The sequence below is a fragment of the Garra rufa genome, chromosome 22 (genome assembly GCF_049309525.1).
Source record: "Garra rufa chromosome 22, GarRuf1.0, whole genome shotgun sequence".
NCBI lineage: Eukaryota > Metazoa > Chordata > Actinopteri > Cypriniformes > Cyprinidae > Garra > Garra rufa.
Window position 1 is genome coordinate 12,053,809 of NC_133382.1, and position 15,281 is coordinate 12,069,089.

The 15,281-nt window shown below is 36.8% G+C and overlaps 1 protein-coding gene across 5 annotated transcripts in view; it reads right to left on the bottom strand.

Moving 5' to 3' along the window:
• The window catches only part of plekha1b (pleckstrin homology domain containing, family A (phosphoinositide binding specific) member 1b), a 112,363-nt gene that overhangs the window by 80,209 nt on the left and 16,873 nt on the right, over nt 1-15,281 (bottom strand). For all 5 annotated transcript variants that reach the window (XR_012341597.1, XM_073828996.1, XM_073828998.1 and 2 more), the window contains exons 3-7: nt 10,431-10,487; nt 7,750-7,795; nt 6,608-6,705; nt 3,571-3,699; nt 307-444 (exon numbers count right to left, since the gene is read on the bottom strand). Coding sequence is in view for 4 of the 5 variants with exons in the window: in XM_073828996.1 (XP_073685097.1) it covers nt 307-444; nt 3,571-3,699; nt 6,608-6,705; nt 7,750-7,795; nt 10,431-10,487 (468 nt within the window). In the remaining variant the exon portion in view is untranslated. The remainder of the gene's footprint in view (nt 1-306; nt 445-3,570; nt 3,700-6,607; nt 6,706-7,749; nt 7,796-10,430; nt 10,488-15,281) is intronic.

The window sequence follows — 15,281 nt, forward strand, 5'->3', positions numbered from 1 at the left end:
TAAAGTGACAATTTTATTTTATTTATATGTATCTTATGTAAGTAGTCTGCTATAATAACCATCTCATTGACTTACAGTCTGTACTATCAGAATTTCATCTAACTTTTTTAGCCATATAAATATCAGCAAATGCATCAAATTGCATATTTTTGCTCAGTGTGGGCTTCTGAATAAAGTATGAGCTGAATCGAGTATGAGCTCTATATTCTCCTATATCATATTACATGAGCCATAAAAGTCTAATGTATGAAATATGATACTCCACAAAAAACACATGTATAAACTTATTCTGCACTTTTTACTCACCACAGCTCCCTGTTTGACACAATATCCAGCTTTAATGACTGACTGATCTTGGTTACTCCGGCTTAGGTAATACGGCAGCTGACTAGGAGGTTTCCTCAGTCCGCTCTTGTCTGCACCATTCTGACCTTCACCCTTTTCCTGAAAGCCAATTCCATACAATAAAGTTTATTACATCAATTATTTATTCAAATGTGTTGCATTAGCTACATCATTATCACTAATACTACTGCACGAACATATGGTAAATGAAAGTGCTAATCATTCATTACCATGATATGCATAAAAAAAGCATAAACCATCTGATATCATGGTGCTGCTCAGTGTTTCTTAGAGGATTTTGTTTTAGCATTAGAGCTACCTTTAAAGGGGTCATATGATGTGATTTAATGTTTTCCTTTTTCTTAGGAGTGTTACAACCTGTTCGTGCATATATAAGATCTGCAAAGTTACAGATTAAAGTCTTAAACCTAAAGAGATATTCTTTACAAACGCTAAGACTCATCCACGCCTTTCTAAAACCGCTCCCCACAAATCTACATCATTGTGTGGGAAATTTTGCATAACACTGCCCAAATGTAAACGCAAAGGCATAACTTTTATTCTCTCTGTAGTATTGTTGCAGCTGCCGCCATGTTGTGGAAAAGCTGTGTTTCCTTGCGAAAGCGAAACTACTTTGTTTGGCCTTCCAAATGAGTACACAACTAGAAATCAGTGGTTAAGTTATATTTACAACACTGTTCCAGAACAGTACAACGCAAATATTCGATTGTGTGCAGCGCATTTTATGGAGGACTGTTTCCTGTTGTGCACAAAGGCTGTTTCTATAAAGTGGGGCAATTCCAACTTTGCAAGAACAGTCATATTTAAAGTTGCTACTGACTATTCAAATGCAAGTTTTGAGAAGTGTAGTGCTTATTGTTTGTCATTTCTACAATCACAAATGCAGACATAATTTTCTGTTTACACAGTGCAATGAGACACATAAAAAGACAGTATTAAAAAGACAGAGTCATTATGATCATTAATCATGATGCAACAAATGCCTCAGGTATAATGGGTTTTATTGTTTTTGTCGTCACACTGGGACACAGCATCACAACATGGTAAGTGGTGTAACATTTCTGTCACACGATTGAGGTATTCGACCAATCACAACACACTAGATAGTAGGGCTGCACGACAGATCGTTTCAGCATCGTCATCGCGATGTACGCATGCGCGATAGTCACATCGTGGCAGTCACGATGCAGGGCAAAAAAAATTTATGTGTCTGATTTAAAAATGTACTTTTTATATTTCTAAACTTTCTATTCACGGATCTATATTTGTCTAAAATAAAGTAATTAACTCATGTTTAAAGGTTCTTTAAAAACTACAATGCACACGTTGCTTCACCTACTTCATGCATGCAGTCTCTGCGTGCGCATGGCGAAATGAGCGCGGGACGGGAGAAAAGCGCCGAAATGGAAGATTTGGTCGCAAAAAGAAACGCAACGTCGGTCATATGGAAGTATTTTGGATACAAAAAGGATGCTTCTGACCAAAAACAGGTGCTTTGTCGGGAGTGCCTGTTAGTTGTTGTCACAACTCGCGGAAACACTACGAATTTAAGGGACCATTCACATGTCACTTTCTCCTTCTTTCCAAAGCGCTCTGTAACTTGAGTGGCAGAGTGGCGTCTGCCGTTGCTAAGCAACCATGACCCGCGCTCTCGTAAAGACGCGGAAGTTTCAGCAAAGATAAATAATCAAAGATAAATGGATTTCCAAAACTAAAAATTGCTTGCAGTAGCTCTGCTGCTAAAAATGTTATCCCTGTAACAGCTATGATCAGCTGTTCCTCCATCTTGGCTAAGCTTTTAATGTTTTTCGTGAAAGGAAGAAGCTGATTTCCCTTTCATCAGGGTAAAAGCAACATTCATTATTAATTTCATATTAGAGCCTTGATTTGCCTGAATTGACAGTGAATAAGGTGAGTCAAACTGTTTATGAAACTACCCAAAATAAGCTTTAAAAAGTATTTTATTTCAGGGTTTTGATTATACTGTACTTTTACATTTTTTTATTCTTTGAAAATGCTTACAAAATTACCCCAATTATTCTTGAATTATTATTTGATTTTTAAGCAGTTCAAAAACAACCTGATGAACATAAATGAATTTGTACACATCGCAATATATATCGCAAGAAAAAAATATATTGCAATGTAATTTTTTTCCCAATATCGTGCAGCCCTACTAGATAGCTAGCAAATCAGAGCACACCATGCTTTTCAGAATTATGAGCTTTGTAAAAATCAATGCGTTTCAGAAAGGTGGGGCACAGAAGAACAACAAAAATGTACAGTATATGGAAAATAATGTGTTTTTTGAACCTTAAACCACATTGCATTACACCAAATACACAAAATAACGCTCTTTTTAGCAACATCATAACTCCTTTAATATATGTTAAAGGAGAAGTCCGGTGTGATATTGACCTAAAGTCTATTGAATCATGATACCGAGTGTGAACGTACCTTGCATATCTCATCTCGGTTTGTGTCCTGCAGTCCGAAATCTGGGGTTAGTTAGCCGACGCTAACGACAGGTTGTCAATGAGAGTAAATGGGGCATCGGAGTAGCCATGTAAATAAATCACTGTTTTTTGCCATTTACGAGGTACAAAGTAGCTCCACACTTCATTGGTAGACTTCCAAGGGCCCTGACATTTAAAATTGAGAACTCAGAAAAAGCACCGGTAGTTTATTTACAAGAAGATTTAGACAGACAGTACCTGGAAGAAATTTACCGGCCGCCGCCATCTTGAATTTAGTCACGATAAGTCGAGTGACGACTAGTTTCCTTCCTGCTCGACACTCGACTTATCGTGACTAAATTCAAGATGGCGGCGGCCGGTAAATTTCTTCCAGGTACTGTCTGTATAAATCTTCTTGTAAATAAACTACCGGTGCTTTTTCTGAGTTCTCAATGTCTCGTTTTAAATGTCAGGGCCTTTGGAAGTCTACCAATGAAGTGTGGAGCTACTTTGTACCTCGTAAATGGCATAAAACAGTGATTTATTTACATGGCTACTCCGATGCCCCATTCACTCTCATTGACAACCTGTCGTTAGCGTCGGCTAACTAACCCCAGATTTCGGACTGCAGGACACAAACCGAGATGAGATATGCAAGGTACGTTCACACTCGGTATCATGATTCAATACACTTTAGGTCAATATCACACCGGACTTCTCCTTTAATGTGTCATGAAGGTAAACTGACCTGTGTGGTGGTGATGATGGGCACTCCTGCTATGATTTCGGTCTTGTAAGACACTTGTTTTGTGGCACCCGATGTTTCAAAACATGCTTCTGCTGTATTATGAGCTACCTGCTCGCCTAACTTCGGCACCTGGAGAAGAAATGAGAAAAGAAAAACAAGCATATCAAACCTGTCTGTGACAGCTAATTTCTTAATATGTGCATTTACAAGTTCTTGAATCTTTTATTCAAAAAAAGGTTTGACAAGGACTATCATTTTTAAATCAAACCATTCCATTTGGGGTCCGTATAGTTTATATATTGGACAATGCCAAAAGATTTCACCAAAATATGTAAATAAGAGGACTGACCTGAAATGACAGTTACTCTTTAAATATAAAATTACGATTTTTTTTATATAAAGCAATTTAGGTTTAGTTTACATATTTTTTTTTATATAAATATTAGTCACTTGATCTTCAGAAGGATCTGCAAAGCAGTAGGTGTTCAACCGGGTAGCACCGAAACCCTAACGTAATAGTTAGAAGATCGTGCAGACCAAACCATAAGTCGTAGAGACTTGAAACTTAGAGGGATGGTAGAAGTCTAGTCACACCATTGACAATGTCACCAAAGCTCTGATGGTGCGATACAGTGATCAAAAGTATTCGAAAAAAAAAGTATGTATTTTAGATTTTTTGCAAAACCTACTTTTTTTCTAACTAGCCCTAGGTTTTTTTTTGCACGGAACAAAACCAGTGCAGAAAGATGCTCTAGAGAGCGAATATCAATAATTATCCAAAATACTTTCAACTCACCATCGCAAAGGAACGCCAAAACGTTCAAAAGGGGCAGGGCCACTTTTAGTAAAAGGCCTATAACTCCTGAATGGAATGAGAGATCTTTGCCAAACTCAGGACATTTATGTAAGAGCTCAATTTGAGGTCCCGAGACAAAACAAACAAACCATCTGGAAAAAAACACTGCGGTACAATTCTCTAAACTCTCTAGATCAATAATAAAGGTAATAAAAATTTTCCATTTGGGAAGCTATAATGGGGTTATTTAGAAAAGGCACCTGTCCGAATTTACCTATAAAGCCTAAAGCAAAACTCAAAACTCAAAACCTGGTGAGCGACAGATGATTGTAAACGAGCATGCACAGTTTTAAGGCGATTGGAAAACATAATATTTATATTATAAATTACCTGTATTTGCAGACAAAGGCCTGCTACATAATGTCTTTTTGCACGTGCTTAAATGCCTTAAAGCGCTTGAACTCCAGTAATTACTGCTTGCAGCTATATATATTTTTTTTTATTTAAAAAAACATAGATTTTCATGCAGCAAGGACATATTCAGTTCATCAAAAGTAAATATGTTACAAAAGATTTCTTTTTTTTTTTAAATAAATGCTGTTCTATTTAACTTTGCTTTCATCAAAAAAAATGATAAATAATAAATAAAAGGTTTCCACAAAAATATCAAGCTGCATGTCATTGCAGCATTGATAACAATAAGAAATGTTTTTTTTTAACGCTATTAGAATAATTTCTTAAGGAATACCTTTCATTTTAAATAAATTAAAAATGAAAAGACTTACTTTAAATTTCAATAATATTTCACAATATTACTGCGTTTACTGTGACTTTTAAAAAGTCTTACTGAACTCAATTAGTTATAGTGTTGAGGAATAACAGTAGCAAAGTTTGTAACAATTGTTATGTTGCTGCAGTAAGACAAAATAGACTAGACAAAACTAGACATTTTCTCTTCTACTCAGTGTAAATTAATAATTTGTCCTTCTGGTCCAGCTGACACAGTGATCAACCGCCTGCTAGTAAAGACTGACTGACACTACTGTGGGGATTGCAGCTTATCGTTTAGTGCCTTCAGGCCAAAAACACTTCCATGATCAATACACCATCGCTACACATGCTGTCTCTGACCCAAAACAAACTGCCAATTCTAATCATGTTACCATGTTAGCATCCAGCTGCAAACACATCCTGCACTGCATGATAATACTGTCATTAACATTCAAGCAATGTTATTAGCAGCATCTTAATTATGATTTGACATTGTCTATATTAAATATCCTGATTATGCAGGCATCATAAATGTCCTAATGTGTTTAAGCTGACTAAAGCCGACTTTTTAGATAGCTGACATACGCCAATATGAATCGAAATTTGTTCACAAGAACATGTACTGTATACTTTTTCACAATAGAGGTTCTGATGTAATCAATAGGGGTGTGAATTGATTTGATTCATGATTCATCAGAATTCATTGATTCGATACTTTCCCTAAAGTTAAGTAATACAAATAAAGACAACCATCAGCCTATGGGTAACCAGGGATGGAAGGGTTGAACTTTAAACATCTTTTCCAAAATAAACTATAAATGTATTAGTAACCTAATCCAAATATCACAACATAAACAGCTTCAGACTACTTTTGGATACTTTTATGAGACAGTAGATGACTAGATGTTTTCTAGAGAGTGTCATTGGCTCATGGGATAGTACTGTACTACAGCACTGTACTTTAAGTCGTTAAACAAGATCAGACATGAGGTGCTCGGAAAGCTGTTCAGATAGGAAAAAAATAGTTATGTGAAGCTTAAGTGCATGTTTGTGTGAAGCATGCTAGAAAATGTTGCCATAGTGTGTCCTATTAATGTATACATATTATAAAAATAAACAAAATGTTTAAATTAAAAGTTTACATACACCTTGCAGAATCTGCAAAATGCAAGGTGCATGTAAACTTTTGACTTCAACTGTATGCATGTTTTAGCTTTTAACAAAGTGCATTTTTTTCTGTTGACTTATCTCAGCTAAATATCTAAGTGTATGGTCTGAGATGCTGAAACAGGATTCAGCATACCCAGGGAAAGTGGTTTGGAGAATGATGGATGTAATATTTTCCTATTCAAAACTTGTGATAATGTAGGCTAATTGTGTCTGTACAGGATTCAGTTCTCCACTACTCCAGTTTGGATCTCCATCTTTTCTGGTTAGTAAGAGGAATCGGATCCAGGGTCAGGAACTTACTGTAATTTTGGTGGCGTTGTTGAGTGCGCTGATCCATTCTACTAAATCCTGCTTATCATTCGCCTGCAAGTAAAACTTCCTCATTCCAGCATTAATGACTGTGTGAAGACACAAAGATTTATATTTAAACAATCTAGAGTTGATGATATAATTACATTTTCGTGGCATTACGGATTTGGCAACATGGATTACATGTCGGTCAGACATCAAACAGTCTCTTCCTGTCTAAGTGCATGCTTCTAGGCCTGAATAAGGGTGCTTCCACACTACTAATTTCAGTGAGCATACAGGTTTGTTTGACGTGAAAGTTCAGTTGGATGATGTGAACATGCTTTTTTTGGAACGGTTCACTGCTGATATGAATGCAGTTGGCCCAAACTGTAAAAGTTAACCACTATTAATGAGGTATGATTCAGTCAAATTCTGTGTCTGTGTGTTTGTGTGTGTGTGTGTGTGTGTGCACACTCACTTTACTGACAAGACTGAACTTCTCATCCTTAATATGTCACTGTACTAATTAACCATAAGAAGCTAAACAAAAACTAATCTAAAGTAGAGTTAAATGACTTTCTGTACAAGTCTAAAAGTGAAAACTCTCACGTCCCCTTTGTGTGGCTGTTTAGAGACGTAGTTCCTATAGTTTCTCTGTTCATGTGGTTAGCTTAACACACGTGAAACTTACTGTCCATGTTTCCAAAACAGCCTATTAAAACAGCTGTGATATTAAGATTAAAATTTATGAGAGTAGTATTACATAATACTAGCAACCTGCCTTATTACATGATAACAAAAGTATGGACTTTCATATCATAAATTAAACACGCTTTTAGTAAACATCTAACATTAAAGAATCAAATAGCAAACTGGGACTGAATTACTCCAGGGTATTAAACATTTTGGAGTAGCAGACTCGATGTGTGACTAATTTTAGTATCTGTATTGTGTTGCTCACGTACTCTCCTAACAGTGGCCTCTCATCTAATTCCACCGGGTAAAGTCCCAGAACCCCTAGTGTGTGATTGTCCCTGGCTCTGATCTCAGAAACAATAGCTAGGGTCAGGGGTCATGGTCTAACATGCTCTACCTTCTGTGTACTGAGTCCTCTGAGTGACATGGAGAGAGAAGAAAAATTGGTTGCTTACCAAAGCAGAACTCCGCCTTTGGTCGCAATTTGGTGGCATCGCTAACCTTTAAATGACAAAATACGCAGTACACATTTACGAAAACCACTATAACATATATTTCCACTATAACAACAACAACAACAACGACAACAACAAAAATAGCTGTTTTACAGTAAGGGAAAAATGAATTGATCCCCAGCTCATTTTGTATCCATGTTGTTTGCCCACTGACAAAGAAATGATCAGTCTATAATTTTAATGGTAGGTTTGTTTTAACAGTCAGAGACAGAATAACAAGAAAAAAAAAGTTATAAATTAATTTGCATTTTAATGAGTAAAGTAAGTATTTGATCATCTATCAGCAAGATTTCTGTTCTCCCAGGTGTCTTTTATACAGGTAACAAGCTGAGATTAGGAGCACTCACTTGAGTGCTCCTAATCTCAGCTTGTTACCTGTATAAAAGACACCTGTCCACAGAACCAATCAATCAATCAGATTCCAGACTCTCCACCATGGCCAAGACCAAAGAGCTGTCCAAGGATGTCAGGGACATGATTGCAGACCTACACAAGGCTGGAATAGAATACAAGACCATTGCCAATCAGCTTGGTGAGAAGGTGACAACAGTTGGTGTGATTATTTGCAAATGGAAGAAACTGGGGCTCCATGCAAGATCTCACCTTGTGAAGTTTTAATGATCATAAGAACAGTGAAGAATCAGCCCAGAACTGCAAAGGAGGCAGCAAGGACCATAGTCACCAAGAAAACAATTGGTAACACACTATGCCGTGAAGGACTGAAATCCTGCAGTGCCTGCAAGGTGCTTCTCAAGAAAGCACATGTACAGGCCCATCTGAAGTTTGAACATCAACATCTGAATGATTCAGAGGAAAACTGGGTGAAAGTGTTGTGGTCAGATGCGACAATCAAGCTCTTTGGCATCAACTTAACTTGCCATGTTTGGAGGTGATGATGCCTATGATCCCAAGAACATCATCCCCACTGTCAAACACTGAGATGGAAACATTATGCTTTGGGGGTGTTTTTCTGCTAGGGGGACAGGACAACTGCACCACATCAAAGGAACGATAGACAAGGTCATGTACCGTCAAATCTTGGGTGAGAAAATGGGTCGTGGATGGGTATTTCAGCATGACAATGACCCAAAACACATGGCCAAGGTTACAAAGGAGTGGCTCAAGAAGAAGCAAATTAAGGTCCTGGAGTGGCCCAGCCAGTCTCCAGACCTTAATCCCATAGAAAATCTGGGGCAGGGAGCTGAAGGTTCGAGTTGCCAAATGTCAGCCTAAAAACCTTAATGACTTGGAGAGGATCTGCAAAGAGGAGTGGGACAAAATCCCTCCTGTGCAAACCTGGTGGCCACCTACAAGAAACGTCTGACCTCTGTGATTGCCAACAAGGGTTTTGCCACCATGTATGAAGTTATGTTTTGCAAAGGGGTCAAATACTAATTTCACTCTTTTAAAATGCAAATCAATTTATAACTTTTTTGAAATGAGTTTTTTTGTTTTGTTGTTGTTATTCTGTCTCTCACTGTTTAAATAAACCTACCATTAAAATTATAGATCATTTATTTGTGGGCAAACATACAAAATCAGCAGAGGATCAAATAATGTTTTTCCTCTCACTGTATTCATATACATAAGAGTTTGGATCACATGGTCAGCCATTACAAGAAATTGGTGAATCTGAATGCGTACAAAAGTCTTAGCACACATTTCTTAAAGGTAGAGTTCACCCAAAAATGAAAACTACCCCATGATTTACTTACCCTCAAGCCATCCTAGTTGTATATGACTTTCTTCTTTCAGGCGAATACAATCAGAGTTCTATTAAAAAATGGCCTGGCTCGTCTAAGCTTTATAATGGCAGTAAATGGGTTTAAGATTTTGAAGTCCAATGAAGCGCATCTATCCATTATAAAAAGTGCTCCACATGGGAGGTTAATAAAGGCCTTCTGAAGTGAATCAATGCATTTTTGTAAGACAAATATCTATATTTAAAACTTTAGAAAGCATCTCTGGCTTCCACTAACTGTTGAAAGGCATTCCAGCAGATGACATAGGCATAGAGTAAGCTCTGGTAAGAATATGCTAGTCTCACGAGAACCAAGTTTTGTTTACAGCAAAGGAAAACCAGTCTCATCTTGGCTTACATCAAAACCCTTCTACATTTTTCTTTACAAATCCTCATTTTGTACTTTTAATTTGTGACCGGTGTTTTGTTTTTGCTCTATTCAATGTGCCTCCGCATGTAATTCGCTGGAACACCACTCTTGTGCACACGTGTATGGTTTATACAGTTTTAAATATGGATATTTATCTAGCTTCAGAAAGCCTTTCTTAACCCCCTGGAGCCATGTGGAGTATTTTTTTATTTTTTATGACGGATGGATGCACTTTTATTGGATTTTTAAAATCTTAAACCCCATCTACTGCCATTATAAAGCTTGGAAGAGCCAGGACATTTAATATCATTCTGATTGTATTCGTCTCAAAGAAGTAAGTCATATACACCTGATGGCTTGATGGTGAGTAAATCATAGCGTCATTTTCATTTTTGGGTGAACTAGCCCTTTGACAAGCTGCACAATTTAAAATTTATCATTCATGTCTATGAACATAAAGTTGGTAATAACTAGTCATCATTAGTCAGAAATAACAGATCAATTACAAACCATGGATATATATGTTATTTTGAGGGAGCCAACATTGGATGTTCCTTCTGGAAGATTCTGTGGAAGGAGAGGGTTGAAATCATTAGAGCTGAAATTCAGAATATAAAATGACACACACCAACTTTATGAGAAGTGTGTTTGTGTGTGTGTTTTGAGTAGTGTCTGAAAACAAACGTGGACAGAATACATTTACGGCGAGTTTATGTATTCTCCGAAGTTGTAGAATTGCACAGGGGTCTATGAAAGATTTAGCACACATCTACAGATGCAGTGAGGTAAATTATTCAAAGTCAGACGTGGCATCAATAAAAGATGCTGGCTGGGGCTACTGACGGAGTCTTAGATAAAGCGATTGGTACAGAACCTGCAGTAGCCAGGAGTAAAGAGAGAATCCATTAAAAGACACAAAGATAGAACATAAAGAATCAAAAAAGACAGGTCCTGACACTGACTTGATCAGTGAACTCAGTTCTGGTCATGTTTTGCCTGAGATTTCCTGTTTTGCTCCAAGCTGAATGACACTGAAACATCAGTATCAGTTACAATGAGACATACCGGGAAAAAAAATTGACGTGCAAGTTGAACATATTTTAACTTGAGCGTCATGTTTTTGAATGCCATTTCATCTACATGGGTTACTATGTTGAAATGTAGTTTTACTAGTGTTTTTGAAGTTTTTTTTTTTTTTCCATTAAACTCTTCTTCTACAGTGGTGGCCAAAATTATTATTAGCTAAAAAGTGTTTTAAGTCAGTTATTTCTATCTTTTGCTGTAGTGTGTCAATTAGGGGTGTAACGATATTACAAACCGAACCGAAATATCGCGATACACCAACCACGATACGTATCGCGAAACTCTCGTGGCGTACCGCGGTACTCTCACGCCCCCTGCTGCCCATTGACGTCACTTGTCTCTAACTAATTTAACCAATTTAAACACATCTTTATTTTATCACATTTGATTAAATTGTATTAGTAATGATGAGCTTTTGTTCTAAATTTTGTTCTAAATATTATATTCTAAAGTTAGTATTTTCCAAGTGCATGTCATGTCATGTGACTTCAGTGAGCGATCAAACTCGGTTACTACTCAGGGCTTGACATTAACGCTTGTCCGGGACAAGTGGATTTTGTGAAAGGGCAAGTGAAAGGGGATTTTACTTGCCCAACCGGACAAGTAACCTGATTAAAACATCAATTACAAACAATAACTAGCGCAGCAACGAAACTTTGGTGAGCATAATTCTGATTTTATTACTTAAGATGATTGAAAACGGACGGTATCAAGTATCAAGCTCGTGCAGGCTATCTGACTCACAGAAAATCAACACTATAGGCTCAACAGCATACACAAAGAAACAAGCATGAACAAACATACTGCGGTAGGAAAGCACCATTACGATTGCAAACGTGAGTGACATTGATTTTATACAACAGTAGTTCAATAAACTAGTAGTTAATATTGACTGACTTACATTTTAGACACATCATTAACCATTTTTGCAAACGAAAATAGTTATAAGCAACAACAGAACCAGAACCTCTCCGTGAATCTCCGAGCAACACAGCGGTATTTCAGTACTGAATGATTTAGCATTTTTTTTTAATGAATCGAGTCAGTGAACGAACTGGTTGAATCCATCTATGGTTGAATCCGTGACTCGCTCATTAAGACAGTGACTACTGCCACCTATTGGTGGTTCGGTTTTATATTTAAAGGTATTGCATTTTTCCAATATTTTAGATTTATGTTTAAAAAAAAGGTATAACATTAATCTTATTACATTATTTATGTATTTGCAATTTTACTGTGTAAATGCATTTTTTGGAACCTCTTATCTTCATTGAACAGTCTAAGTACATACAGTTAAATGTCAATTTCATTGCAGGCCCGGAAAGATGGAGTTTGTTGATACTGATTTAATTTGTGCAACCATACAGAGTCTAATTATTCTAATTTGATGTATTGATAAAATTTAAGAATTTGATGTGAATGATGACACATACAGTTAGTAAGGTTAGGAAATAAAGTTAAAAAGTGTCCTAGAAATCAATTTAAGGCAAATATCACAAATATTCAGATTAAAGTAAAACATTATAGAGTAGTGATGAGACTGTTGCTTCAGAATGGATTAATTTACATCAAAAAAGGCATTTTTTTTTTGCCCCGGACAAGTAAATTTTTCACTCGGACAAGTGAATGTCTAATTTTCACTAACTTACTCAGGTATCCCGACTGTACTAAAATGGGTTGGCAAAGTTAATAAAGAAAAAGTTTAGTTGTTCTTGTTATTAAGTGAATCTATTGTTCCTTAGCATTGCTGTTAAGATGACATCAACCCTAACCCCACAACAAACAGAAACCGAACCGAACCGTGGCTCCAAAACCGTGAACCGAACCGAATCGTGCCTTTGGTGTATCGTTACACCCCTAGTGTCAATAGGAAATATCAGTTTATATTTCCAAACATTCATTTATTGTAATAATCCAGTGAGATTTTTGTTCGCACAAGGAGTTTGCAAACAGCCAGTGCTCCACACAGAGATCTGATCTCATCATCATCCAGTCTGTCTGGAATGACATGAAAAAACAGAACAAACTGAGACAGAATAAATCCAGAAGGACTGTAGCAAAGTCTCCATGCTTCAAGAGACTTACCTGCAAAGCTACCTTAGAAACTATATGCAAGTGCACCTAGGGCTAAAGCTGCTTTAAATGCAAAGGATGGTCTGGAGTCTCAGACTCAGTAAAGTTTAACCCACACACATGCAAATACATTTATGCACATACAAACACCATAACTGTGCCAGATCTGAATGGTTAAATTGGTCTGGAGGCAAAAAGAGATCAATGCCTCCAAAACGATATGAGATTATAAAGTCCAACAGATGCCATGGCACTCATATCCTTAACCCACTATTAGACAGACACTATTAGCAAAGTTGCAATATCTGTGCAGAAAGTTCATAAACTGATGCTTTCCAAAACTATAATAATAACAAGGTGTGTAGGAGAAGAAATGTTTTGCATATTAACATTCTAACCGTGATAGCAGTTAAAGGTCAACTGTGGTTTACGGTTTTCCTGCTTCTGACAGCACTGATGGTGCAGTTCTCTACAGTTACTGCTCAAAAACCACAGAGACACCACATTGTCTTGCTGAACTATGGTGTGCAGTGTTTTTACTCTACCCTGTGTTTTCAATAACTAGGGATGGAAATCGTGAGAACTTAAGTAAGTCTGGTTCTACTGCCAGATTCCTCTTGACACTTCTAACTAATCTTTTAGCACTTTTAAGTAAGAAATATTTGGAAAATAAGTAATTCCTTATTGCATTTTCTGCCTTCAGTGGTCTACTGACAAAAATTATAATTTCAGATTTCATGTTTTTTTTATGCATTTCGAGATCAGACATGGTGAAGGTAATAACTTGAAGTTCAGTAAGTAAGTCTAATTAATTCAGTAAAAGCTATTTATTAATTTAGTAGTAGTATTCAGTGTTTTTGAGTCAATAAAAACATCATAAGAGTTATTAGTTTGGGAACTGGACTATATTAGTTGGTGTAAGTTTTGTGCAGTAGAATCAGTCACGGTGTTGTGGCACCAATGAAGTTTCTGGACACACAGGCAGAGATATGCACCAAAACTGATGTTATGGCAATCAAACTATTCTAATATTTCAAAAAAACAAAATGACAAATTTGGTTTGAATTCAAAATGTATTTATAAAACAATGTATGTGAAACTTAAAAGGACCAATGAGAAGTCCCTGAGGAATACCATACTGCCATATTTGACAAAATTACAAGTTTGACATGTACAGTGCCTTGCTAAAGTATTCACACCCCATGCTGTATTATGACAAACTGTTTTCAAATGATTTTTTTCCACATCTACACTCCACGCACATAACATCAAAGCAAAAACAGAATTGTCACAACTTTATACATTTATTAAAAAAAAAAAAAAAAACTGAAACAAGTACATTGCATAAATATTCATACACTAAACTCAGTACTTAGCTGAAGCACCTTTACAGCTTCAAATCTTTTTGAGTATGATGCAACAAGATTTGCACATAAACATTTGGCAATTATCTGCCATTCTTCGCCTCACCTCTTCAGCTCTGTCAGCTTAGATGGGGTCTGGCAGACATTTTCAGGTTTCTCCAGTAATATTTGATTGGTTTCAAGCCCAGGCTCAGGCTGGGCCACTCAAGGACATTTATAGATCGTCTATAAGCCACTCTTGCCATGTGCTTAGGGTCACTGCCCTGTTGGAAGGTGAACCTTCTGCCTAGTCTGAGGTTCTCAATGCTCTGGACTGGGTTTTCATTAAGGCTCAATCTCAATATTTTGGTGCATTGAGCTTTACTTCTACTCTGATGAGTCCCTCAATCCTCAATAGTCATGGTCGTTTTAGACTTCTTCCATTAAGGGTAATAGAGACTACATGCTTCTGTGAACCTTCAATGCAGCAGATTTTTTTCTGAACTCTTCCCCAGATATGTGGCTTGATGCAGTCCTGTTTCTGAGCTCTACAGGCAGTTTTTTTAACCTCAGGGCTTGGTTTTTGCTCTGTTATGCCTTTTCAGCTGTTAGATCTTTCATTAATACATGTGTGCCTTTTCAAATCATACCCATTTAATTGAATTTGCCACAGGTTATCTTCACTCGAAGTGTGGTAATATCTACAAGCAATATAAATGCCCCTGGGCTAAATTTCAACTGTCCAAGATAAAGATATAAATACTTACGCAATGGAATCAATTAGGTTTTACATTTTTAATAAACTTGCAAAGATGTTAAAAGATTTTTTTTTTGCCATTATGGTGTATGGAGTGTAGATTCA